The sequence below is a fragment of the Nicrophorus vespilloides genome, unplaced genomic scaffold (assembly GCF_001412225.1).
Source record: "Nicrophorus vespilloides isolate i.1.1-1 unplaced genomic scaffold, Nicve_v1.0, whole genome shotgun sequence".
Lineage (NCBI taxonomy): Eukaryota > Metazoa > Arthropoda > Insecta > Coleoptera > Silphidae > Nicrophorus > Nicrophorus vespilloides.
In genome coordinates this window covers 1-23485 of record NW_017098121.1, presented here as the reverse complement: position 1 = coordinate 23485, position 23485 = coordinate 1, and the positions used below count along the sequence as shown (strand labels likewise).

General features: G+C 34.6%; 5 protein-coding genes across 6 annotated transcripts; all 5 read left to right on the top strand.

The window, feature by feature from the left end:
* The first annotated feature begins 1299 nt into the window (after window positions 1-1299).
* On the top strand, window positions 1300-6659 carry LOC108561715 (laccase-4-like). The gene is made up of 6 exons (XM_017919789.1): window positions 1300-1587; window positions 3958-4057; window positions 4107-5074; window positions 5952-6158; window positions 6221-6439; window positions 6503-6659. The coding sequence occupies exons 1-6, from the start codon at window positions 1494-1496 to the stop codon at window positions 6652-6654; spliced, it is 1740 nt and encodes a 579-aa protein (XP_017775278.1). The 5' UTR covers window positions 1300-1493; the 3' UTR covers window positions 6655-6659.
* Window positions 6660-6951: 292 nt separating this feature from the next.
* On the top strand, window positions 6952-9999 carry LOC108561711 (protein PTHB1). Its single transcript, XM_017919785.1, has 9 exons — window positions 6952-7221; window positions 7273-7361; window positions 7413-7677; window positions 7731-7984; window positions 8039-8344; window positions 8404-8874; window positions 8941-9227; window positions 9281-9583; window positions 9640-9999. Exons 1-9 carry the CDS (start codon window positions 6956-6958, stop codon window positions 9976-9978), a joined length of 2580 nt encoding a protein of 859 aa, XP_017775274.1. The 5' UTR covers window positions 6952-6955; the 3' UTR covers window positions 9979-9999.
* A 279-nt stretch (window positions 10000-10278) lies between these two features.
* On the top strand, window positions 10279-13436 carry LOC108561714 (pleckstrin homology domain-containing family A member 3-like). Of its 2 annotated transcripts, none has more exons than XM_017919788.1 (5): window positions 10279-10406; window positions 10469-10585; window positions 12467-12613; window positions 12682-12803; window positions 12855-13436. In XM_017919788.1, the coding sequence occupies exons 1-5, from the start codon at window positions 10367-10369 to the stop codon at window positions 12990-12992; spliced, it is 564 nt and encodes a 187-aa protein (XP_017775277.1). In that variant the 5' UTR covers window positions 10279-10366; the 3' UTR covers window positions 12993-13436. The 2 variants fall into 2 exon arrangements, with proteins under 2 accessions (XP_017775277.1, XP_017775276.1); XM_017919787.1 differs by having other exon boundaries at window positions 10280-10406; window positions 12679-12803; window positions 12855-13429.
* Window positions 13437-16457: 3021 nt separating this feature from the next.
* LOC108561716 (isocitrate dehydrogenase [NADP] cytoplasmic) lies at window positions 16458-19554 on the top strand. The gene is made up of 2 exons (XM_017919791.1): window positions 16458-16612; window positions 18286-19554. Exon 2 carries the CDS (start codon window positions 18294-18296, stop codon window positions 19521-19523), a length of 1230 nt encoding a protein of 409 aa, XP_017775280.1. The 5' UTR covers window positions 16458-16612; window positions 18286-18293; the 3' UTR covers window positions 19524-19554.
* Window positions 19555-20076: 522 nt separating this feature from the next.
* Window positions 20077-22108, top strand: LOC108561712 (deoxynucleotidyltransferase terminal-interacting protein 1). Its single transcript, XM_017919786.1, has 4 exons — window positions 20077-20363; window positions 20427-20615; window positions 20671-20871; window positions 20925-22108. The coding sequence occupies exons 1-4, from the start codon at window positions 20307-20309 to the stop codon at window positions 21783-21785; spliced, it is 1308 nt and encodes a 435-aa protein (XP_017775275.1). The 5' UTR covers window positions 20077-20306; the 3' UTR covers window positions 21786-22108.
* Window positions 22109-23485: the final 1377 nt, after the last annotated feature.

Below are 23485 nucleotides of genomic sequence, written 5' to 3'. Positions count from 1 at the left end.
CTCGAAAACTATAATAGATAGAATGAATACCAATAGATGCATATGAAAGCTGAAGTGTTTGGGGAATCTAGCAAGTATCGATATATTACGTTGTTTTAGCCGTTTGGCTGTAATTCGTGTTCAAATGTTTAAAAAATGCTCGAAAAAGCAGTAGATGCTAGAAGAAGAATTTGCACCTTAATTATCATATGAAAATTCGTAAATTTACCATGGAAATGAGGAATCAGAATGAACCACTTTGCAGTGTCATGTGAAACGTCCGTTAATGAGACGGAATATTCCGAAAGTAATTCCAATTAATGAATGAATATGTCCAAGATGTGTGCATACGAGGAGGATTTTTTTTATTGTTCACTTTCTAAGTGCACTGAGAAAGCAAGTAGAATGAGACGGGCGAAGAAAAATGTGCGAGTAAGTTTTAATTTGCGCGACGAAATGTTATTGGATCATTGCGGTAAACCTCTTAGAAATCGGTCGAAGAAAAGTTCCAATCGATAATTATGTTAAATCGCACATCGAAATCAGAAGTAAACCATGTTACGGTTTTCTTAAATACATCGGGAGATTGTTTATAGAAAACGGCGGAGACATATTTTAAACGTTATAATATTCAATTAATTCCTGTTACAATCTTTACACTATTTCATTAATTTAACTTTTAGTTCAATTTTACAAGTATTTGTTTCTTTTGACTTGCAATAACATTTATATAACAAAAAATTATGCAACTGAAAGTACATCAATCAGTTACTAATAAGTAAAGGTTGTAAACTTCTAAATAATTGTAAATAAGTAATTTATTTGATTTTTTTCTTAAATTATTGATATTTTCACCTGAAATTTTTGCTTAATAATTGATGATTCCTTCGAAAGTAATAAATTTATGTGTGTGGATCATAAAATACAAATATCTATGAAATATATGGAAGATACAGATATTAAATATTAATGTTTGTAGTCCATATTAAAGCTTGAAAAGTTTAAAGGAAATTTATGTATTATCCGGAAAAACTCCAATAAATCATGCACGCGGCTCGACGGAAAACTATATAAATTTGTCGAGGAAAATCGTGACCATAATGCGGTATTGGTGAGTGTAGCGAAAAACTTTCACTCGCGACGCCGGCCGATGTGTTATATACCTCCACTGCAAAACTTTGTAAGAAAGAAAGGAAGGAAGAAAAAGACTCAAATCTGCAGCAGTGGGAACGCATTTCTTTTTTTCCTCAGGTGTGTGTACCAAGAATTTCTCGAATCCATCAGTCGGTGCTCATTGTCTACGCAAGAAACATCGTCAAAAATAATTGACCTCAGGCGTGTTTTGAAATCGCGGAAGTCGTGACACCAAAGGTCGACCGGTTTGCGTTCACCTCCGAATCAAAATCATATACAATTAGAACAAAGAACTTTGATGTAAATGTAAAATGTAATTGAATCGTGAAGTGCTACTGTTGTTCTTGTTTTTTCTTCTGTGTTATATTTGGGATTTAATTATGTACGCAGCCGAAAGTTTTTTATTAAGGACTTCCATAGTTTTGGGATTAGTTGCAGCTGTTGTTACTATTTTGTATTTATCGCCTATGCCAGGTAAACAATTAATTAGTAACCAAAATAAAATGAACCTTTAAGTTAATTACAAGACTTTAGTTATACAAGTTTTCCAAATACAAAAATTGAGAACAAAAAAAAACTTGAATAATTTGAGTTACATAAACGAACTATTTAGCATTCTAATATATGTATATTATTACATTTAAACATTCCCAAATAATGTAATGTATTTTATTGCATGATTTACAAACGAGTTTCTAAAGCAAACTATTATAAACGTGGTGAGTGAAATTGTACAATTTAGTTGATTCTCAAACAAGTTTTAACAATAATTATCTATGTTCTTTGTAGAATCGTTCAAATTGATGCAATTATGAATTTAAACAGTGGCGTAACAATTATTAATTGATACATTTAAAAGAAATAATGAAAACTTAAAATTTTGTAATATTTTTTTTATACTTTATTTAGTAAAATATTTACAGCAACAATACAATATGCTTTGGAAATGCTTTATAATTGAAACTTGTTAATCAACTTGTAATTAAATACTTAAGGAATCTTCGAATCTTTCTTAGAAATTGAATAACAATAAAGAATTAACATCAAAGAAAAATTAAATAATTTCATTAAGGTTTTCAAAACTGTTAATCCTTGAATTTGATCTTGATAAATAAAAAGGAGTAAAATTTATTTAGGAAGTAAAAACACATGTTTTGTGTATGTCCTTTACGTAGTCTATGTATTTTCCATTATCCTTGTACTTAAAAAAAAATTAGTTAACATCTCTTGTGGTTCGTTTCGAATGCGGAAAACATGAAATTGTGTTACGCTACTGCATGTAATTTCACGATAATGTTTGTAATGCAAAGTTTGCCTTGTAATGCAATTTTAATTATAGGAACATCCATGGATATAATTGCAAATGTTACACAATTCAGCAACATAAAACCGGCACAAAGTAATTAGAAAACAATGCAATTTATGTAATGAACATTTCTGGTATAGGAAATCATCATCAATTTAAAATCCACTCATATTTAAGTATATAGACTTAAGTTATATATCAATTAATAAATAAAACTTATCTAAACTTATTTGATCTATGTCTTATAACAACTGGTAAATCAGGAAACTTTGAAACAATTCCATAACTTTGTTACAATTCAACAACTTTTAATTAAGATTTTTAATAGAATTATCTAAGAAATTAATCCTTTTAAAGTAGTAAATTTTGAAAAGGTTATAAATTATAATATAAATTAAGTATCTTCTAATCAAATGTAACATTTGCATGTGTCGTTAAACTAATGCAATTACATTCGAATTAAACCGGATGAAATCATTTTAATTACGTCAGATTAGCATTAAAGTCCTTGTTTTAACGAAGATTTATGGGATTCGGGAAAACAGCGAGTCTCCAAAAAGTACAGACGAGGAAACGGTTGAACCATAAAAAAAGGTCGTCTCTTAAAAGCAACGCATAAAAGAGATAGTGATTGCAGCCTCGGATCAGTGAAAGTTGTCCGCAGAGAGAAATTATTTTCTTTTTTAGCTTCTTCTCTCTCTCATCTGAAACCATTAAAAGATGATTATTTAATGGAAAGATGAGCAAATAAAAGTCGGAAGCAGGAAACGAAATCGATTATTAAAACCGGTTTCCGACCATTCTTACGCAACTTCTGTTATATTCGACAGATTTCACTCTCGATTGCTGCAGATGTTATTGACAGCATTACTTAGCGAGTTTGCTTAACAGTTACGCAATTGTGTGTGCATTAAAAATAGTCTTGGATTGCATAAAATATTTGTAAATCTCAAGAAGTTTTATTTTGCAACAAATTCCAATTTGTTAAAGTATGAAAGGAAATTACGAAATTATGTCTTATTGAAATGCAGCAAAGTTTAATGTAAAATGTCAATTAACTTAATTTATTTAATAGACATACATTGGCTGTGTCTGCGTTGTTAAGTAAAGTGGATGTGGGTTTTCGATTAAATTTTCCAACCCATGTCTTTAGCCGAACAACTTCGTGCACTTAAGCTGTGAAGTTTACGAACGGTAATTAATAATATTAGGAAACAATGAGCAACTTTCTCTGGGAAACTTATTACTCGCACATTTATTATATATACATATATATCCTACATATTCATGACTGGTCTTTCTCACTCTCTGCGTGTATCTCTTGTACATTAAACTTTCTCGCTTCAAGACGCTCGAACTAAATTGAAAATAAATCAATTACACTGCATTCCTTTTTATTTTTATACAGATTTATAATATAGAATTATGTTAGTATGCTTTACTCTACATTTCATTTAAAGATTAAGCTAAGTTTGTTCAATAACAAATGGAATTAATCACAACATCGAAAAGGTGAATTTATCTTCTCTTAATTTCAGATCAGTTCTTCAAAAGCTGTGATCGTCCTTGCCATGAACTGGATTGGCCGATGATTTGTCGCGTGAAGCTGAACATAGACTCTTACAAATCATCCAAAAGGTAATGAGATAATTTAATTAAAACGAACAATATTAACGTTATTTTCTAGTAATTGCCTGAACAAAACTGATTGTGATGATTGGCCTAAAGACACCCAATACGGCTTTTCTTTAGCGAATAATTTAGTCCATGGTCCATCGATCCACGTCTGCGAGAACGACGTGTTAATAGTTGATGTAGTGAACAGATTGCCTGGAAATGCGATCTCAATCCATTGGCGCGGTCAGAAGCAGACGGAATCTCCTTTCATGGATGGAGTTCCTATGGTCACCCAATGTCCCATCAACAGTTACACCACGTTTCAGTACAGATTCAGAGCTGCATCAGCTGGTACACATCTATGGCACGCGCACGCTAGATCCGAATTGGCACAAGGCATCTTCGGAGCTTTGGTGGTGAGAAAAGCAGCGAAACTCGATAAGCAGAGGAAGCTGTACGACTTTGACGACAAATCCCATCTGATCGTGATCTCTCAAACTCAAGATTTAAGCACGAACTCGAGAAAACTATTAGTTAATGGTAAATCTTCAGATGAAGAGTTTAAAGTGAAACGTGGGAAACGCTATAGGTTTAGGGTGGCTTTCGGAGGTGGCATCAACATCTGCCCTGTGACTGTATCCATCGAGGATCATCTTATGAAGATCATCTCATTAGATGGTACACCCATTCATCCGAACGAGGTTAAATCTTTTACCTTAACCAAAGGAGAGAGACTAGATTTCGTTATTAAAGCTTCGAAGAGTGCGGGTCGTTACAAGATCAAAGCTGAGGGACATTGCACTTCCACAGTCGAAGCATTTTTGCGGTACAATGATGAAGGCTTTTATCATAGAGAAGACGAATCGGATGTTGGAATGGAGATGCGAGGATTCACGACTGGGCTGTGTGAAAGCCGGATAGGTCAAGTGTGCTTGAACGACGTGCAGGCAGTGAAAAAGTTACCCAAAGTGCTTAGGCACGACGCGGATAAAACCATCTACCTTCCGTTCGATTATGCACTTCTTGAGTCGCAAAAAGGTGAGTCTCTATTCATTCTCATTCTCTTGCACAGGAGAAAGTTTCAATATTCCGCAATTCACCGGAAATCATTTACAGTAAATCGTCTTATTCAATAACAATTTATTGCATTTTCTTTAGTTAATTGATCTTTCTTATAAACCTTAAAAAAAAATACTCTTTCACAGTTTTCCCAATCGTTTTAAACATGTATTATTTGTTCACTAAGAAACACGAATTAATTTGTTCTCAATTTCTGATAAATTGTATTAACTATAGAACTCGATTATAGTTGAAGATATGTATTAATAATAAGTAGTTTTCCTGGCTTAAGAATTTAATAGATTATAGATGTGCTAGTTTCCATTGAAATGTAGACCTTCATGAGATCAAATGCGATTTATTATATGCAATTCACTTTCTCCGGATTCATTATTCAACATTACAATGCTTATTACCTGATATATTACAATATCACTTTTTGCATTTGTAATAATGATTACTCTAAATCTAAACATCAGTGAAGATTGACCTAAATTAGCTTTATGTTATAGAAAATAGCTCTAATTTTACGTTAGTGGAAAGTACATTTATTTGTATGTTAACTGAAAGAGGAGGCATAACTTATGCGGAAACTGTAATTATTTAGTGGAGAAATTGAGATTTCCTCTAGAAAGGCAAATTTGTTTAATGAAGATGTTGAATCAAAGTGATTGTACGAAGGAAATCATCTTAGTTTAATTACAAACATGCGGATATCTCGGAATGATATGTATTTAGTGAAATCCAAAATAAATAGAGGATCTTGAGGTATAAGCTTATCAAGATTTGCTTTACGCCCATCCGCAACTTTCCAAACCGTAAATCGGTTTTCTTTTATACTCATACTCTCCCACAGATTTCGAGAAGATCTATCGCATGGGAAACATCACGTTCACGTATCCACCATCCCCTCTGCTGACCCAATACGAAGACGTCCAGACGGATTCCATATGCAGCACCGAGCAGATGCCAAAGAGATGCAAATCGCAGGAAATCTGCGAATGCGTTCACGTTGAGAGCGTGCCGCTCGGATCCACCGTCGAACTGGTTCTAATAAGCAGAGGTATATTGAAATACTCACATAATAAAAAAAAATAGAAAACTGGAACGTTTCTATTCTTGCAGGAGCCGATCCCATTGAAAGCGTGTTCCATTTGCATGGATACAGCTTCTACGTGCTCGCATCCAGAACGTTCAAGAGGCCGCTCTCGTTGGAGGAAGTCAAAGAGCTCGATGCCAAAGGATCTCTGTTCAAAAGGAATTACGTTTCTCCTATTGAGAAGGATACGATTCGCGTCCCGGAGAACGGCGTCGTAGCGCTGAGATTCGTCGCAGACAATCCAGGTAATTATTGTTTTTTTTTAATATTACTTTTGCAAATCTTCAAGTTATCTCTTAACGATGCAGGCTTTTGGATGCTGCGCGACGAGAATTCTAACCGATGGACGCGTGGAATGGACGTGATTTTCCACGTGGGAAAACGCGAAGACATTCCGGATACTCCGGCGAATTTCCCAACGTGCGGCAGCTGGATCGGACCCGACTTCTTCCTAATATAATAAAAAAAAAACAGACTGTACTATAAATTATTAACATTATGATGTAATTGAATAGACTGTAATAATTTACTATTTTTATATAAACACAAACATATTTTTGTCTAATTATACTTTTTTTTATAACTATTATTTATTTATTTCTAAACCTTCCAAATTAATTGTTTTTGGTATTGTTTTAACTTCGAGACTTGTAACTAAAGTAAACTTTATTGATTAACTCCGCTATGTTTACATTGTACTTCAATCGATACTTTTCCCTAACGCTCGTGCATGCACAGAGTTCCAATTCATAGTTGAAGCAATGTCTTTATTCAAAACACGTGAATTTTGGTCGGTTACCGATGATACCGAAGAAGAATTTGATCAAAGCTCTTTGAAGATCAGCAGGTTGAATGGTGACAGTGACTTCGTGCTCATCGGGAGCCATTCCGGCCTTTTGAAGATCTACAAACCATCCACGGATTTAAACGAAAATAACGTGTTGAGCCCTTACAAAGCTAATGATCTTATTATAGAGAAAAACTTAAATTTCCCAATTCTTCAAATAGGAGTTGGAAAATTGGTTTCGTAAGTACTAGTATTTTATTACTAACTTAAACAATAATCTGTTGTTTTTAGTGGATCGAATCAAGTTCAGATTGCAATTCTGCACGTGAGGAGTTTCGCTGTTTACAGTTTAACCACCAAGGATGGAGCTGTTGAACACGGTAGAAAATTATTAATAATATCTGCAAATTTATAAATTGATATCACTTTAGGTAACCAAAACATGATCAATTTACTTTACGAGCATAAGTTACGAAGAGCTGCAGCTAATTTCATAATCGGCGGTTTTGGGGGCTCCGAAAACCGCGATTTCATCGCAGTCCAATCTCTAGATGGAATGCTTTCACTTTTCGAACAAGAAACCTTCGTCTTCTGTTGTTTTCTTCCCAATTTCTTGCTGCCTGGACCCTTCGTCTACTCGAAACGCACGGACAGTTTCTTGATGGCTGGAACCAATTGGAAAATTGAAAGTTTTAGGTTATAACTCTTAGCTTCATTTGTAAAATATTTTGAATTAAATCATGTTTCAGTTATAAGACATTATCAGCAATTGGTCAGAATAGCCAAGAATCCGATATATCCGGTTTAAAGTTCCAACCGGATTGGAGTTTTGGATTAAACGAAGACGTGGTGGATATCCAATACCAATTCGGTGAATTATCTAAAGAAGGTTTCGTTGTTATTCTTGGAGAAAGAAACGTTGTGTGTCTAAGCGATAGTGGAAAACTGAAGTTCATGAAGCGTTTAGAATATTCGCCTATGTGCTTCACTACATATTTATTATGTAAGTTAATTGAGTGTTATGAAATTTTAGGGTTTAAACTTGCGTTTATTTAAGCTGACAACAAATTGATGACTTTGGTTGTTTCCGAAACCAATTCTCTTCTACTTTACCAGAACACAATGCTTAGATGGTCGGCGCAGTTACCAAACTCTCCAATATCTATCGGTAGAGCGAATTTCAAGAATTTACGTGGATCTATAGTAACTTTGACGGAATCCGGTGAACTGAGCTGCGCCTATTTAGGAACACAACCGAGTCTATTTTCCGCACCTCCTTTGATCAACCAAGAACTGGATTATGAGCAAGCTGAAATGGAGATGGCCACTCTCAGCAAAGTGATCCGAACGAGGTTCAGCAACGGCTAGTATACTGCGATACGAGAAGAGAAAGTTTAAGTGAAAAAAAAATACTTTTTGCAGATCTGAAATTGAGTAACAAAAATGAGCACGAATTAGGGCTAGAGTTGAACGTGAATCCTCATCTGGAAGAGAGCGTTTTCAAATCCGCCCATCGTGAGAACGATTATGCTATGATGTGCACGGTAACCGTGGTTTTATCGCCGAGGGCGATCTTCGAAGAAATCAATCTGTGCGTTCACGTTCACAAACCGTTGAAAGTCCATCCTCAATCGGCTTTTTTCGCAAACTTGAGCGAAGGCACGTCTTTCCAATGTCAAGTGCATATGGACGAAGAAGCAGAAATCGCTTCCATTCAAGTTACAACCATAGCCACTTGCATTTCCAGCATAGGCGTCCCTAAGATCTTTAAGAAGACGTCTGTTCTACCATTGAATTTAGTACTGAAAACGAATCCTCCGATGAAAGAGAACAACCTGAAAATAACTTTAAACATCAACGAAAATTCAATTCCACTCTCCACTCTATTTCCAGGTATTACATTGTAATAAAAAAACACCTGTAATTATTAATTTATATTCTTTTCAGAATTCATCGGAGAAAACGCTTTGACTCTGAGCAGTAACGCGGTGTGCTTTGCGAATGTATCCAACGAAGGTTCACCTGTTACAATACTTTTGGCAAAGTCCTCGCAACGTTACAGATTGCAGTCCGATTCTTTGGCATCGTTGAACTTGTGCACACAAGAGTTGATAAGACGTTTGCAAAAATACTTTGCCAACAATAAGACCTTCAAAATTACATTCAACTCCTCTCTGCCGCTCACTCAACTAGTCCAATACATTAACGAGCATTTCGAGTACAGAAGGAAAGTGAATTTCTTGCAAGTAATAACATCTACCTATAGTTAATTTCATATGATACTTATAAATGATTTTAGAATGAACTAATTCAACTGGGAGCCCAATTCAGATTGATTCAAAAGCGTTTAATTTCGAAATTCAAAGACAAGAATCCAACGCCTCTAACGAATTTGGATATGCTGCTGAATGATACCTATAACGAAACTTTGCGAACCACTGTAGATTTAGAGAAGACAACCATGGATTTATCGAGGAGCCAAACGAATCTCTCGAGCGCTTTGTATCTTATATTAACTTTAGTGCAAATAATGGAAGACGTCGATGATAGAGGTTTACTGGAAAACGCTTTAGCCCCGATTGTCGAGGATTACGAAGGACAAGTATTTATTTTTTTGTGCTATTGTTGAGATAATTGTAATATGTGAGATAATTCCAGAATTGGGAAGACGTTCTTGACGCGTCTCTGAATCACTTGTTGAGAACGACGCTCGCAAAGTCTGAGAAGGATCAATTGAGGGCCAAGTACACTTGCTACGAGGAGGTCAAGGATTTGGCTAAACTTGAGAAACACTTGATGATGGTTCTAGAAAGGGTTTGCAAGAAGGGAACCATCCTCGAAGTTACACAAGATGAGGAGAACGTTGATCACGATGAAGCTAAGGAAGATGAAGATGTTATCCCTGTTGGTAGCAGACTCGGAGAATCTAGCACTAGGTTATTATCAGCTAGGAAAAGTTTACTTAGGAGACGACAGAAGATCAATGAAGATAATTAGAAAATTATTGATTTTCGTAAGATTTGTGTAGGTATATAAATAAAATAAATTATTTTTGAAAAGTAAATTTAAAATATTCTTAAAATGCAGTCATGTCATATGCAACCATCTTAATATTAAGAAAATACAGTTCATCTAAAGTATATTTCATAGTTCGGAAAACAAAATATTCTTATTCGCAGCGTAAATAAAAGATTTAATAGGATGTTTAATTAGTTTATGTAACTTTCTATTGTTGCGTCTTAATACAAAGAAGTATATAGAGTTGCCTATACACTTAGTGACGACCAGCGGGAGTAGTGTAGCTGTCAGTCTGACAGATCATCAAAACATATAAGTATAGTTGGATGTTTGTCAGTGTTGTCTGGTGAAAGGGGATGATATAGGGATGGAAGGTACTCTGTGGAAATGGACGAACTACTGGAACGGTAAGCAAAGAGTTTGTACTTGATGTAGGTAAAAATCATTAGAAAGTGTGCACGTTTTCCAGGCTGGCAGACACGCTGGTTCGTTTACGAAAACGGTATCCTGAGCTACTACAAATCGAAGGAAGATGTTAGTCAAGGATGCAAGGGATCCATGAAGATATCGGCTTGCGAGATTAATGGTAAATGAAATAGATATCCTAACAGAAAAAAACTGTATAGAAAATCGATGAATCGTCCTTAAAATCATGTACATATGGATTCGGGAAATGCGTATATATGATAATTTGTAAACAGTCGCTGGTCGAGTCATATTTTATAGGCAAATTACATACATACACACTTTGTTTTGTTTTAGTATTCATTATCAGACATGTTTAATACTTGATGATAATGGGCTTGTTATCTGACCATTGTTCTATTATTAAGAAAAAACAACAACAATATATTTTTGTAATTTGTATATTTCCTATAAATTCGCAGTTTTTATAAAGAATGTGGGTTATCTTATAAGATTATAATAGTAATGAACGTTTAAAGATGCTTAAAAATATGTACATATCAATACTGTTTATTTTGGTATTATTTAGTGATTAGCACTGATGTTTACCTTGAAGATTTTCTTACTCGAGAATTAACCAATTATTTTGCCGATTTCGTCATCTGTAATGAATTTGATGTTTTTGAATCTTTGATTAACGACCATTTGGAAATTGATGATGGGAATGCTCCTATAGGGACAAACATGTTTCACGTAATTCTCGTAGTCCGCGTACATCTTGTCCAAAGAAACTTGCAGCGGTTTCTTCTTATCAAAATCTTCAGCGCAATTGATTAACACGTAGTTGTATACGTATTGTGAGATCACGTCTATGGTCAGCATTATCGGAGCCTGCTTGTCTTTCGTACGTTTCTTCAAAGGGATGTAAGTCTTGATTTTGATCATGATGGATTTGAAGAAGCTCGGGGTGCAGTTGTTGAAGTATAAGTATGAGCCGAAACATACTTCTCTACCTTGGTAGATGTACTTTCGCTTCTGGTTCTTTATAGTTGAGCGTTCGTGGATCAGAGAACCGCTGATGAGGCCCATGGTGAAGATCTCGTGTTCGTTGTCTTTCATCTCGGAGATGTAAAGACGACGCTTGTAGATCCAAGCCGGATCCAGGCCCTCGTAGCAGCTTTTACCGCAAGGGCAACCGTTCTTCATGATCAAAGCCACCTCGACGACGCTGTTCTCCATGTACGTCTTGTTCCCCTCGAACGTGCAGATCTTCATATCGTTTCCGCCCGACATCGTCGCCTCTTCGTCAACTTGCATCTGAAACTCTTCAGTTTCTTCCACTTCGCGTTTTATTTGTGACACCAACTCTTCGACGAGTGTCCACATCTGCGTGTAGGACATAGCTACTTATATGCGAATTACAGTTTATCAAATTCGAAACCCTAGAACAATATACAAATAAAGTATGCATTGCAATATTCCGTTTCATACTCATTGTCCGACACCTAAATAAAATACACAAACTCCAATATCAAAACGACAATATTACATATCTCAATCTCAAATGTTTATTTACTTTATAATTACGATACCTCTTGCAATTTTGCACTTTTATAATAATAATCAAATCGAGCGGAATATGAACTTTTTTGTTATTCGTTTACGAGTCATTATGAGTCATTCTTTTTGTTCTCGGTCACCCAACAAGTATTTTCCGCAGCACTCATTGCTTAACTATACGGTTAACTTTTGCACATATATTAAACTATAAGAATATTGCAATTATACTTACAAGAATATTTGTTCTTAACTTTTGCGGAAAAGATGTTTTTGCTGAACCTCTAGCCAAAAGGTATTAAACTTTTGTTGCACCCTTTAGATGGCGTATCTAAAACTACTTTGCGGGAATTTCAAAATTCATATTAACCTGATAATGGAGCAATGAAATCACTCGATAAATTTCAAGCGAAAACAATTTGTAAATAATTAATTTTGATTACCGATTTTCATATGTAATTACCTAAAGACTATGAGATAATAATGAAAATATATTTTTTTGTAGCTAGTACAACAGACATGACGAGAGTAGATTTGGGAATACCTGGAGAAAGGCACATATACTTAAAGGCAGCAACGATGCTGGAGAGGCAATCATGGATTTCGCAGTTCGAGTCGGCCAAATCTTTTAGACGAAGCAGTCTAGAATGTCGTAAGTATTTTATTAGCTTTCATATGACAATTACGAGTAGTATTTAAATTGTTCTTTAATTTCAGAAGAAATTCTCCCAAGCGCTTTGAAATCGAAAAAGTCAGAACTGCGTGTATACTGCGATCTTCTGATGCAACAGGTGCACACGGTGAAGATGGCCATAAACAGCGAGAACGGCCCTGAGGTTCTGGTAAGTCCCAAATGATCTTTGAACGTTCAAATTTTAAAATTTTATTTGTAGAAGATGGATGAAGCCACCAGATTACTCGGAGCCACTTGCAACACGTTCATAAACACCCTGGAGGAGTGCATGAAACTGGCTAACTCCAGCATCATGTACGAGCAAATGCAGACATTGGACGTCACCTCGCACAGGTAAGGTGACGTCCGTCGCTGTCCGACTTCGCATCCTCATTGCCCTATTGTTCCGTACTGAAAACGTATCTAGGCTTAACACTGTTGGAATCCCGTATCGAGAGGAGTATAATGAATCACGCGAGGCAGGAGAACGCAGACGAAGAATCTGATTAGTTCGTCAAGGATATTATTATTATTGTCATTGTATATTTTTTTTTTATATATAAGTATTTTTTTAATTTTTTTACTTCTTTGTCGCAAGTAACCGGAAAGAATTATTTATTTTCTCTTTGTGACAATTACATTTGGATTTTTGTTGTGGGTTGTTAATATTATTATTATTATCTTTGAAAGTTTTTGTATTCGTACTTTAGATATCAATATATCGTAACTGTATGTATTTGTAATATAATCACGTGTTAATGTAGAAAACCTTCCACAAAAATGAAATTATATATATATTTTGTATGTGATATTTTGGAGAAATTTGCTATTTTTGTTATTTAATTGTACTGTATTCGAATTCATGTACTTTTATTTTTTTTTTATGTTTACTTTTATTTGTTTTACGAAACCAAACCGGGAATTAATAATATATTATCAAAAAAAAAACAACTTATTAATATTCTTTGATTTGTCTTCGGAATTAAATACATAAATTGAAGTTCAAATAGCATGTTTTTGCTATTTTCAGGATAACTACTCAAGATAGCATAAACATTCTTCTAGAAGCATGTGTTTACAAAAATACATGCCATTTCCGAAGACGTTATTTTGACAGTTATCATTTGCGAAATAACAAAGTTTGTTAATTAATTATGTAGTCGCTATAGCAGTTATAATCATATATTTATGCTCATTTGAATCTACGTATATTCAAGATCAATATTCATTTCTAACATTCTCGTGTAAGCTAATTTTTACGAAAATACAGGCCATTTCTAAGACGTTATTTTGGCAGCTGTCATTTGTGAAATACCAAAATTTGTTAATTAATTATGAAGACGCCATTGTAGCTACAAACGTATATATACGCTCATTTTAATCTCTGTATATTCTAGATCAACATTCATGTTCAACATTTTTCTATCAGCAAGTGCGTACGACAATACAGGCCATTTTCGAAGACGATGTTTTCCACACTGTCAAATACCAAAGTTTGATAATTAATTGTGACGAAGCTATGGTAGCTACAAACATCTATTTATGCTCATTTTTATCCCTGTGTATTCTAGATCAATATTCATATACACAATTCTTCTGGGAACAAGTTTTTATGAAAATACAGGCCATATTCGAAGACGTTATTTTTCCATCTGTCATTTGTGAATTATAAAAGTTTATTAATTATTTATGACTAGGCTATAGCAGCTATAATACTATAATTACGCACATTTGAATCTACGTATATTCAAGATCAACATCCATATCTAAAATTCTTGTGGGAGCTAATTTTTACGAAAATACAGGCCATTTTTGAAGACGTTATTTTGCCAGATGTAATTTGTGAAATATCAAAGTTTCTTAATTAATTATGAAGACATCATTCCAGCTACCAACGTATATGCATGCTCATTTTAATCTGTGTATATTCAAGATCAACTTCCAAGTCTAAAATTCTTTTGGGAGCTTATGTTTACGAAAATACAGGCTATTATCTAAGACGTTGTTTTTCTATTTGTTCATCAAAGTATATATGTATGTTTGGTGGCCTGCACTTTAGGCGCATAATAAATATTCAATTTTTTTGTGACAGCTGGCGCCATCTGTTAGCAATATAGCAAAGGTTAAAGTTCGGGCATTTTGGCGCTGCATGAAATCCATTTCCTTAAAAACGTTCTAATTTTAATAAATAAATATATCAGAATATTGCTTAAACAAATGTAATGTTGTTACTTTAGTCTATTTATATAAATGCTAATTAGTTTTCGCGTTATATACGTTTTAATTACGACAAGCAGAGACATCTGTCGGAATTATCAGGAACGACCGATGGCAGGAGCTCAGATACCTCCTCGCTGCTCCTGGTCTCCTGGTAGAAATCGAAATTTTCTGGCATTTTCGAGAATTAAGGGGGAGGGACTTGCGTTTTGATTCGCGAAAACCGCTAACGCATTAAAGCTTAATAACTTTCTTATTAATTGACCAAAACTAATGTATTTTATAGCAAACGAAAGCGAAAGAAGTATTCTTTAGAACTTTCAATTAAAATTTTCAAATATATATGAATATAACCAATTATTTAATTATTTTTCAATTTGGTGCAATACCTTAACGTTTTTTTAAATTATTCAATTACCACTCGTGCTAATTAAACCATCAAATACGCAGATTAATGAGAAAACTATAACCTTTCCAATGAGCTAACTATCGGCATTGTAGCTTGGTCAGTGCATCTACTATAAGTTATCAAAATTAAGCATTTTAATTTCATTTTTCAATCCAATTATGTTTTTGTTGTTGTATTTGTTAATAAGCTTTATATTATACATAAATATGATTTATTATCAATTACAATCTTTCATATTTTACTCCCTTGGATATAAATATGTAAAATAATGAAAATCAATATAATGTGAAAACATTGCTTTCTCGAGCGTAGTTTTTTTCATTTTTCAACTCAAAACTAGAAGAATCGAAAACCTTTCGAATGAACCCTTAAAAACGATTCCATGCACTTAGTAGTATCGAGAAACGACGATAATCGTGATTCTCAAGTAATTCAAGAATAATTCAAGAATAATCATAAACTGATGATCGTAACAAATTTGTGTATAAATTAATAACAGAGGGAATTCCTTCAGACCTTTCCCATCATTTCTGAAAGGTTATCATTCTCGCACTCAAATAACTCTGATACGTGTATTTATATATTTTATCTGCAATTACATAATTAAGTTAAAGTGGTGATTCCGAATGTTATCATTTCAAACACTTTCACTTTTTCGTCGAGTTTATTTACTTTTTCTTCTCCTGATCATCAGATCTCTCTCACAAAAAAATAAAACACATATTCTGTATAGTCATTATTACAGTTCAAAATTTAACGTGTCGAATCTAATTAGTGTTAAAACATAATTAATTAGCTAATATCAATAAATTTACTTTGCATTTCTCCACTTATTTTCTTGGAGTTGGTTTAGTTAGATAATGCAGTTATCGCTGCATTTGACCCAGTACAAAATGTTATTGTATATAAGACAGTGATAGGCTTATATTTTTGCGGTATTGAAGACTATGGAAACGTCTGAAAACAAGAATTTTAAATGAAAATAATAATAACACAATATCGTTTTTATAGTTCACACAGGTATGATTTTACCAAGACTTTTATTAATACAAGAAACTAATTTATCAATTAGCTATAAATTACTAAATTATCACATTAAATCATCATTATCATAGGTATTCTGTTCACCTATGCGCCTTGTGTTGCATAGCGTCCATAGGCTATTTCAGCGAACATCAATGAACGATTCACATGACCTTTAGTCCTCAGACACGTTGCAAGTCATCGTCGTATCTAAAAACAACAATATAACATTGAACGAGCCGTCAGTATTCGCTCCAGTCTACTGAAGATCGTACGTTGGTGTTGCCGGTATTCCAATTAAACTCTTTAAATTAATTTTGTATATTCCGGTGAGTTATGTAATCATTACCAAATATATAGATTAATAATGAAACCGTTTGCGAAAATGACAATTATTTTATTGGATAAAGCCTTGTATTTACTATTAATTTAACTACGTATTTCTCTTGAATTATTATTCAATAAGATGGAATAAATTATTACAGACATAGCTTTGTTACTAACTTTAATAAACAATTTAGGAGAAACATCAAATGATTATGTTAACAACTAGAACTTTCTTCAAAAGTAAATCAAATTGAAGTTAATTGAATATTCAAATTCAGCTTGTTTTAGGTCAAATAACTGAGTTTTCGAATTTATTTTCTAGAATTTTTATGGAATTTATAATTCGGCTTTTGATTGCAGTATCATATCATGTTTATTTATGAAGCATTGATAAGGTGTGAGGCAGTTACATGGCAATTGTATTTGTGCTAATCATTCTGGTATATAAAATATTTTATTTAACGTGGAAAATATTTGTTTTTTTTTTTTGTAAATATTTGCGAGGTAAAATAAAACAATTTAGTTTTTATAGTAATTTTCAACCTGTTTCCAATTGATTGTAAGTGAGGTTTTTAATAATAAATGCACATGAATACATTCAGTTCAAGGTGAAGCAATTGCCTGCCTCTCTCAATGTATGTATTTCTATTTTGCATCCTTGCTTTTATCTAATTCCAAGGCATAACGATAACGCTTTCTATATTATCAATGTTTTGAGGATCTTTTTTTTTTCTAATAGCAGTTTACAAACAAAGTTGTTCAATTATCTGGTTTTCTAATTAACTTACGCAAAAATAACAAAGTAAAAAATTACATAACTTTCGAGTAATGAAAAGAAAACTAGAAAATACTGAAAACAACACTTGTTTTTTAACGAGTTGCGTAATGTTTGCCCGTATCTGAATATACAATAAAATGTGAAAAAAAGTTTCGCAAAATTTCAATATTCTTTTAAGAACTTTGGAATTTAAAATCATAAACTGGAGATTCCTGTTGGATTATATAATTCGTGTGCGTCGTGTTACTTTTTTTTTGAACAAAATTTCGCAAAAAAATTCAAATTTTGTCCCTAGTGTATGTAACCTAACATACACGTCGCTCAATTTTGTTCAAATTACTAAGAAAAAGCGTTCAACTTTCATGAATTTTCATATCGAAATATGACTGTTACTTTATTTTCAGTACGCTCATTTAAAAGGTAATATTTTTGTCTTTAATTTGCATATTCGATGATCTAAATACCTTTGGTGGTTGTCGAGTAATAGAAGAAAACGTGAAGGAAAATGACAAATCGTAATTACTGAACATTTATTATATAGAATTATTAAAAATGTATTATTTTTCGAGTTATTAACGAAAATCTGTATCAATTAGTGTTTTTAACAAAATTTCGAAAAAAAATGCACACATTTCTAGAAGTTTAGTTACATTGTGTAACCAAAAACATTCTAAGAAACTGTAAATAATTAATAATATTTAACTCATTGTAAGTGTCGCAAATTTATATGGAAAAGAACGAATATTCTCAAATGACTTTTAATTATAGTTTAGTGACACTGACATTGATTTTTATTTAAATGATTCCTCAAGAAACAAGTAATTATTGTAATGGTATTTTCAATGTATAAACTTAATGCGAATTCTGTTCTAATTCTATTATATTTGTTCTTTTTAGAATATACCATGGGTAAAATTAAGGCTGGACCAGTTGTCGATATCCTTGGCGATGAGATGACCAGAATCATCTGGGATTCCATCAAGGAGAAGCTCATCCTGCCGTTCCTCGACATAGATCTGCACGTCTACGATTTGGGCATGGAAAACCGCGACAAGACCGACGACAAAGTGACCGTCGATTGCGCTGAGGCCATCAAGAAGTACAACGTTGGCATAAAGTGCGCCACAATTACCCCAGACGAAAAACGCGTCGAGGAATTTAAGTTGAAGTTCATGTGGAAGTCGCCGAACGGCACGATCAGAAACATCTTGGGCGGAACAGTCTTCAGAGAAGCGATCATCTGCAAGAACATCCCCAGATTGGTGACTGGCTGGAACAAACCAATCATAATTGGTCGTCACGCTCACGCCGATCAATACAAGGCCACCGATTTCGTGGTCCCAGAGGCCGGAAAGCTGGAGATGATCTTCACACCTAAATCTGGATCTGAGCCAGTCAAGTACACGGTGCACGAATACAAGGGAGCTGGTGTAGCCATGGGAATGTTCAACACCGACGAATCCATCGTCGACTTTGCTCACGCTTCGTTCAAATACGCTCTAGGCAGAGAGTACCCATTGTACCTCAGTACCAAAAACACCATCCTGAAGAAGTACGATGGAAGATTCAAGGACATCTTCCAGGACATCTACGATAAAGAGTACAAGTCCAAGTTCGAAGCCAAGAACATCTGGTACGAGCATCGCCTGATCGATGATATGGTCGCATACGCCATGAAATCCGAAGGTGGATTCGTTTGGGCTTGCAAGAACTACGATGGTGATGTGCAGTCCGATTCCGTTGCTCAGGGCTACGGTTCCCTTGGACTGATGACATCCGTCCTCATCTCTCCTGACGGAAAGACCGTTGAAGCTGAAGCCGCTCACGGCACCGTCACCAGACATTACAGGCAATACCAGAAGGGTCAAGAGACCTCCACCAATCCCATTGCCTCCATCTTCGCGTGGACCAGAGGATTGTTGCATCGTGCCAAGTTGGACAACAACGCCGAATTAACCAAATTCGCCAATACCCTTGAAGAGGTTTGCATCGATACTATCGAGTCTGGCTTCATGACCAAGGACTTGGCCATCTGCATCAAGGGCATGAACAGCGTGAAGCGTTCCGACTATTTGGAAACTTTCGAATTTATGGACAAGATCGCTGAAAACTTGAAGAAGAAGCTCAGCGTCTGACTAGTCCATAAGCTATAAACATTTTTATTTTTTTCTTAAAAATGTTCACAGTATTTTTGATAACTTCGACGGTTTTCTTTTATGAACCGTTTTTTATATTATAAATATCTGTTCCCGGTGCTTCATTGATTCTTCGTTTGCTCAGCAAGGTTCTGGATTTGTATTTGTTATTTTGTATACGTTACAATTTGATTAAATTGTATTATAAAATTAAATTGATATATTTTTACACTCTATATTTAAATCAACCCTAAATTAAACAATTCATTCTTATAGAAAAGTAATAATAAATTGAGCAAAGCAGAAGTTTTATCCAAAAATATCCTTTTAAAATTATGTAAGCTAGGCAACCAAACTTCTTATCAAGGACTATTAAAAATAGATTTTTTCTTATAAAAGAGTTATCAGGAAATGAAAATTACTTATTAGTAATTTATTTATGAATTGTCGCAAAACTATATCTTCAGACTTTCGTTTTACAAAAAGTTCCTGACAATGCATGTGCAATGGAATTCTGATTACATCGCCATTGTTCATTGTTGATTCCATTTGTTTTTGTTTATTTACTGAATTTTAAGTTGCACAGTTAAAAATGAATGATATATAAGAAAAATACACTTAGGAAGTGCTGTTCTACAAGTGGAATTATTAAGGCTTAAAGATACGTTTTTATTTGCAAAGTGGTTGTGCAATTTCCCAATAAATACAAAATCAATAGGAAAGTTAGGTTATTTTCTGGGTATAACGTAAGGCTTTGTTCCCCTGCTGCTGTTAGTGCTTACAATGATACCCCCGCTTGCTCCTGGGCAAATTTCTGAGCAACAAAACATGGTTGGATGGGTATGCGACTGACACTCAACAATATTGAATCGAATCACTGATCTTGCATTGTTACATTTGCAGAGAAACACTTTTAACATGAGACATGTTACCTTAATGAACATGACCTCATCCCAGTCGAGGAATGGAGTCAAAGGGTATTTGAAAAGTGGCTTCATCACAGGACCAGCAAAGTCACTGGATATTTTACGCAAGAATCTGCAGAGCTCCATCAACAAGGATATAGATAATGTCCTGAAAAAGTATTTAGATGTTGGTGATTTGTGTTTAAGGGAGAGTTTGTATTAATTGTTTGTTGGGTTTTTAGAAATTCTTTCAACCTGCTGTAAACAATATTAGGACGAACTTGGGCAAGGAAAGTGTAACAGATGATCATATTAGGGTGGTGTGTCGGCAGATGCTGGAGGAGGCCAAAGCTATGTATCAGTCTTGTCCTGCTTCTAGGGACAGCTCACCTTTTGATAGCAGTGACACTGAAATTGTGTTAGATAATCGGATAAATAGAAAGGTGAGTAATAAATACTGAAATACGGAAATGTGGTAATTGTTTGTTATTCACAGAATCAAAGGAAGCGAAAGGAATCGGATACTGATTCGGAGACGAGCGGTGTTAATTATAAGAGACATAAATTTCGGACGACCTCTTCGCAGGTGGATGGTAATCAAGTTCTCAGGTTGCCGTCAAAAAGGGAGAGCCCTAAATGGGATGCGGACAGAATAACGTCGTCAACTCTGTTTATGATGGGCTCTAAAGCAAACAAGGTTCTCGGCTTTGGACCGACGAGGGGGCGGCTGTACGCCAGACACCCGGAACTGTTCAGGTACTCGGGCGATCAGGAGGACAAGGATTGGCTTACGTCGAGGAACTTGATGCAAATGAGCGGCGGAAAGGCATATCTCGTCCTTCTGGATGACATCCGGGAGATGACCCAGCTCGATGAGTACAGAAACAACCCGAACTTGCAGATCGGCGAGCTGGTCGGCTTCGAGGCTCCCATCTTCATGTTGAACAAGATCAAGAACTTCATCGAACAAGTCCGCACAGACAGGAAAACGATGGCGACACCCTTGGATCTGTTCGATTTCCACTCGATGACGCCTCCGATTGACTCGGCGCCATCAACACCCTCGGACACGCTTCAGATGTTAGAATCGCATTCCGTCAGCACGACCAGCTCGAAGCACTCGGAGAACAATTTCATCCACATCCCGGACATGTCGCCTGGATCAACAAATTCCCTTCTCACACAGAGTCCTCTACCAACAAACGCCGGCTTATTATCCCCCAACATGCTAATGAACATCGCGACCCCGGATAACAATGGACCAGTGATGCTGATGCCCGACAATTCCCAGACAGGCACTTGCTTATCCACGCTCCTAGCTAGTCAATTATCCAGCGATAACTCGCAGGAGTTCTAAGATGATCTCGCATACCGAATATGCATAAGACAGAGCTATATAATATTTATTTTTAGTATAAACCACTGTTGCATATACACAATTTTCCTCTACTCCTCTTCTCAAAACCCAAAATTAGGAACAACATTTTTGTCAATTTTATACCTAGTCATATCAAAGATAATTGTAAATACAACTTATTTATTATAATTTATTTAAACCCATGATTCACTATTACATATTGTTTCACATTGAACAATAAAATCGTTATAGACCGCTTCTTTATGGATTATTTACTGTATGTTAGCCTTAAGACATATTTGGTTACACAGGGTGTTCTTAAAAAGATGAATAGTTTAATATATTATTGAAACATAATTTCTATACTTTTATTTTCCTTCTTCGTGCTTAAACTATCATTGAAACGTGACACTTATTACATCAATGTAAAAGTTTAAATTGTTACAAGCTGACTCATTATTGTTTCGGAAAATCCTAAGCTCGTAATATTTGACATTATCTTTGTTATTTCATTACCTTACCATGTTCGCAATTTTGTTTTGACAGCTATTAACTTTGTCCTCTTATCTATTTTCTTATATACGAATGCATTTAGTAAACTAATATATAACAGATATTAGAAATGCAAATGTTTGATTCCAATAAGATTATTTACTTAATAATTGTAAAATTTCGTCTATTGTCCATAGTCTTGCGATCATTTTGTCTTGCATTAAAATTTAGTGCAGGAATTATGTGTATTCAAACGATTGAATACTTACAGTGTTTACACACTCGTTTGAGATTTCTATGAGCATTGCACAATCAGCGAGATTCCCTCGTGTTATACACAACAAACGATATGCAAATAAATCAATTTGCATTCATGAATAATCTGCGCGCAGAGTGATTTACAGAAGAGAGAGAAAAAAATAAATAAAATATAATACTCTAGTGCGCGCACACATGCACGGCTATAGGAAATAAATAAAACGAGGGAAAAAGAGGTAAAAACGGAAAAGCCAAGTTGCAAGTAAAAGCGCATTTACGAACACCGTTTGATTCGTTTACCCGTTTCAGGACGAAATAATCCTTCTCCTGCAACAATGTCTTTTCTATTCCTGTTAGAAACCACAAAATAAGAGAAAATATATTAAATGTGTATATGCACTTCAATAATCAATTAATAATTAGCAAAAGTTAAGCTCTTTGTAATGTTTTTAAAGTATTGTGAAAAATTGAAGGCAAAAATTGCAATTTAATAATACGAAACTGCGGTCTAGGACGTCCCGCAGCACTTGAATAATAAAATGCGCTTCTTCTTAACGATGACGGAGTAAACATTCTCGAGTCTGCTCGTGTTTTTGTGACAAATGGAGATTAATTTTTACGCGAAACGTACGGTTTATATTTTCGTGAAATGCGGATTTCCTGCGGATGTGAATTTCAATTATTTTTGACTCCACTTTATGCCGCACATAGACTACACAAGGAACGTGGGTTTCTCCTACATCACTGAATAAAACGAGGGTGGTTGCATGGTATGAGGGAGAGTTTACTATCCGCAACAATCGTTCCCATAATGAAATACAAACAAATATGTTTATAGCTTAAAAAAGAACAACTAAATCTTCAACTAACAATTTCTGAAATATTAATTAATCGTTTCCTGAAAAACGTTCTATTATAGAAAAAACAGAACGTTTTTCAGGATTGCCCTT

Bases quoted from the DNA above. Each gene is read 5' to 3' on its own strand.
- LOC108561715 (XM_017919789.1), top strand. From the start codon at position 1,494: ATGTACGCAGCCGAAAGTTTTTTATTAAGGACTTCCATAGTTTTGGGA. The intron at 1,588-3,957 runs GTAAACAATTAA...TCTTAATTTCAG, and splicing joins GTATTTATCGCCTATGCCAG to ATCAGTTCTTCAAAAGCTGT. The intron at 6,440-6,502 runs GTAATTATTGTT...TTAACGATGCAG, and splicing joins ATTCGTCGCAGACAATCCAG to GCTTTTGGATGCTGCGCGAC.
- LOC108561711 (XM_017919785.1), top strand. From the start codon at position 6,956: ATGTCTTTATTCAAAACACGTGAATTTTGGTCGGTTACCGATGATACC. The intron at 7,985-8,038 runs GTAAGTTAATTG...CGTTTATTTAAG, and splicing joins CTTCACTACATATTTATTAT to CTGACAACAAATTGATGACT. The intron at 8,875-8,940 runs GTATTACATTGT...AATTCATCGGAG, and splicing joins ACTCTCCACTCTATTTCCAG to AAAACGCTTTGACTCTGAGC.
- LOC108561714 (XM_017919787.1), top strand. From the start codon at position 10,367: ATGGAAGGTACTCTGTGGAAATGGACGAACTACTGGAACG. The intron at 10,586-12,466 runs GTAAATGAAATA...ATTTTTTTGTAG, and splicing joins ATCGGCTTGCGAGATTAATG to CTAGTACAACAGACATGACG. The intron at 12,614-12,678 runs GTAAGTATTTTA...CTTTAATTTCAG, and splicing joins ACGAAGCAGTCTAGAATGTC to AAGAAATTCTCCCAAGCGCT.
- LOC108561716 (XM_017919791.1), top strand. From the start codon at position 18,294: ATGGGTAAAATTAAGGCTGGACCAGTTGTCGATATCCTTGGCGATGAG.
- LOC108561712 (XM_017919786.1), top strand. From the start codon at position 20,307: ATGATACCCCCGCTTGCTCCTGGGCAAATTTCTGAGCAACAAAACATG. The intron at 20,364-20,426 runs GTATGCGACTGA...TTACATTTGCAG, and splicing joins AACAAAACATGGTTGGATGG to AGAAACACTTTTAACATGAG. The intron at 20,872-20,924 runs GTGAGTAATAAA...TGTTATTCACAG, and splicing joins ATAATCGGATAAATAGAAAG to AATCAAAGGAAGCGAAAGGA.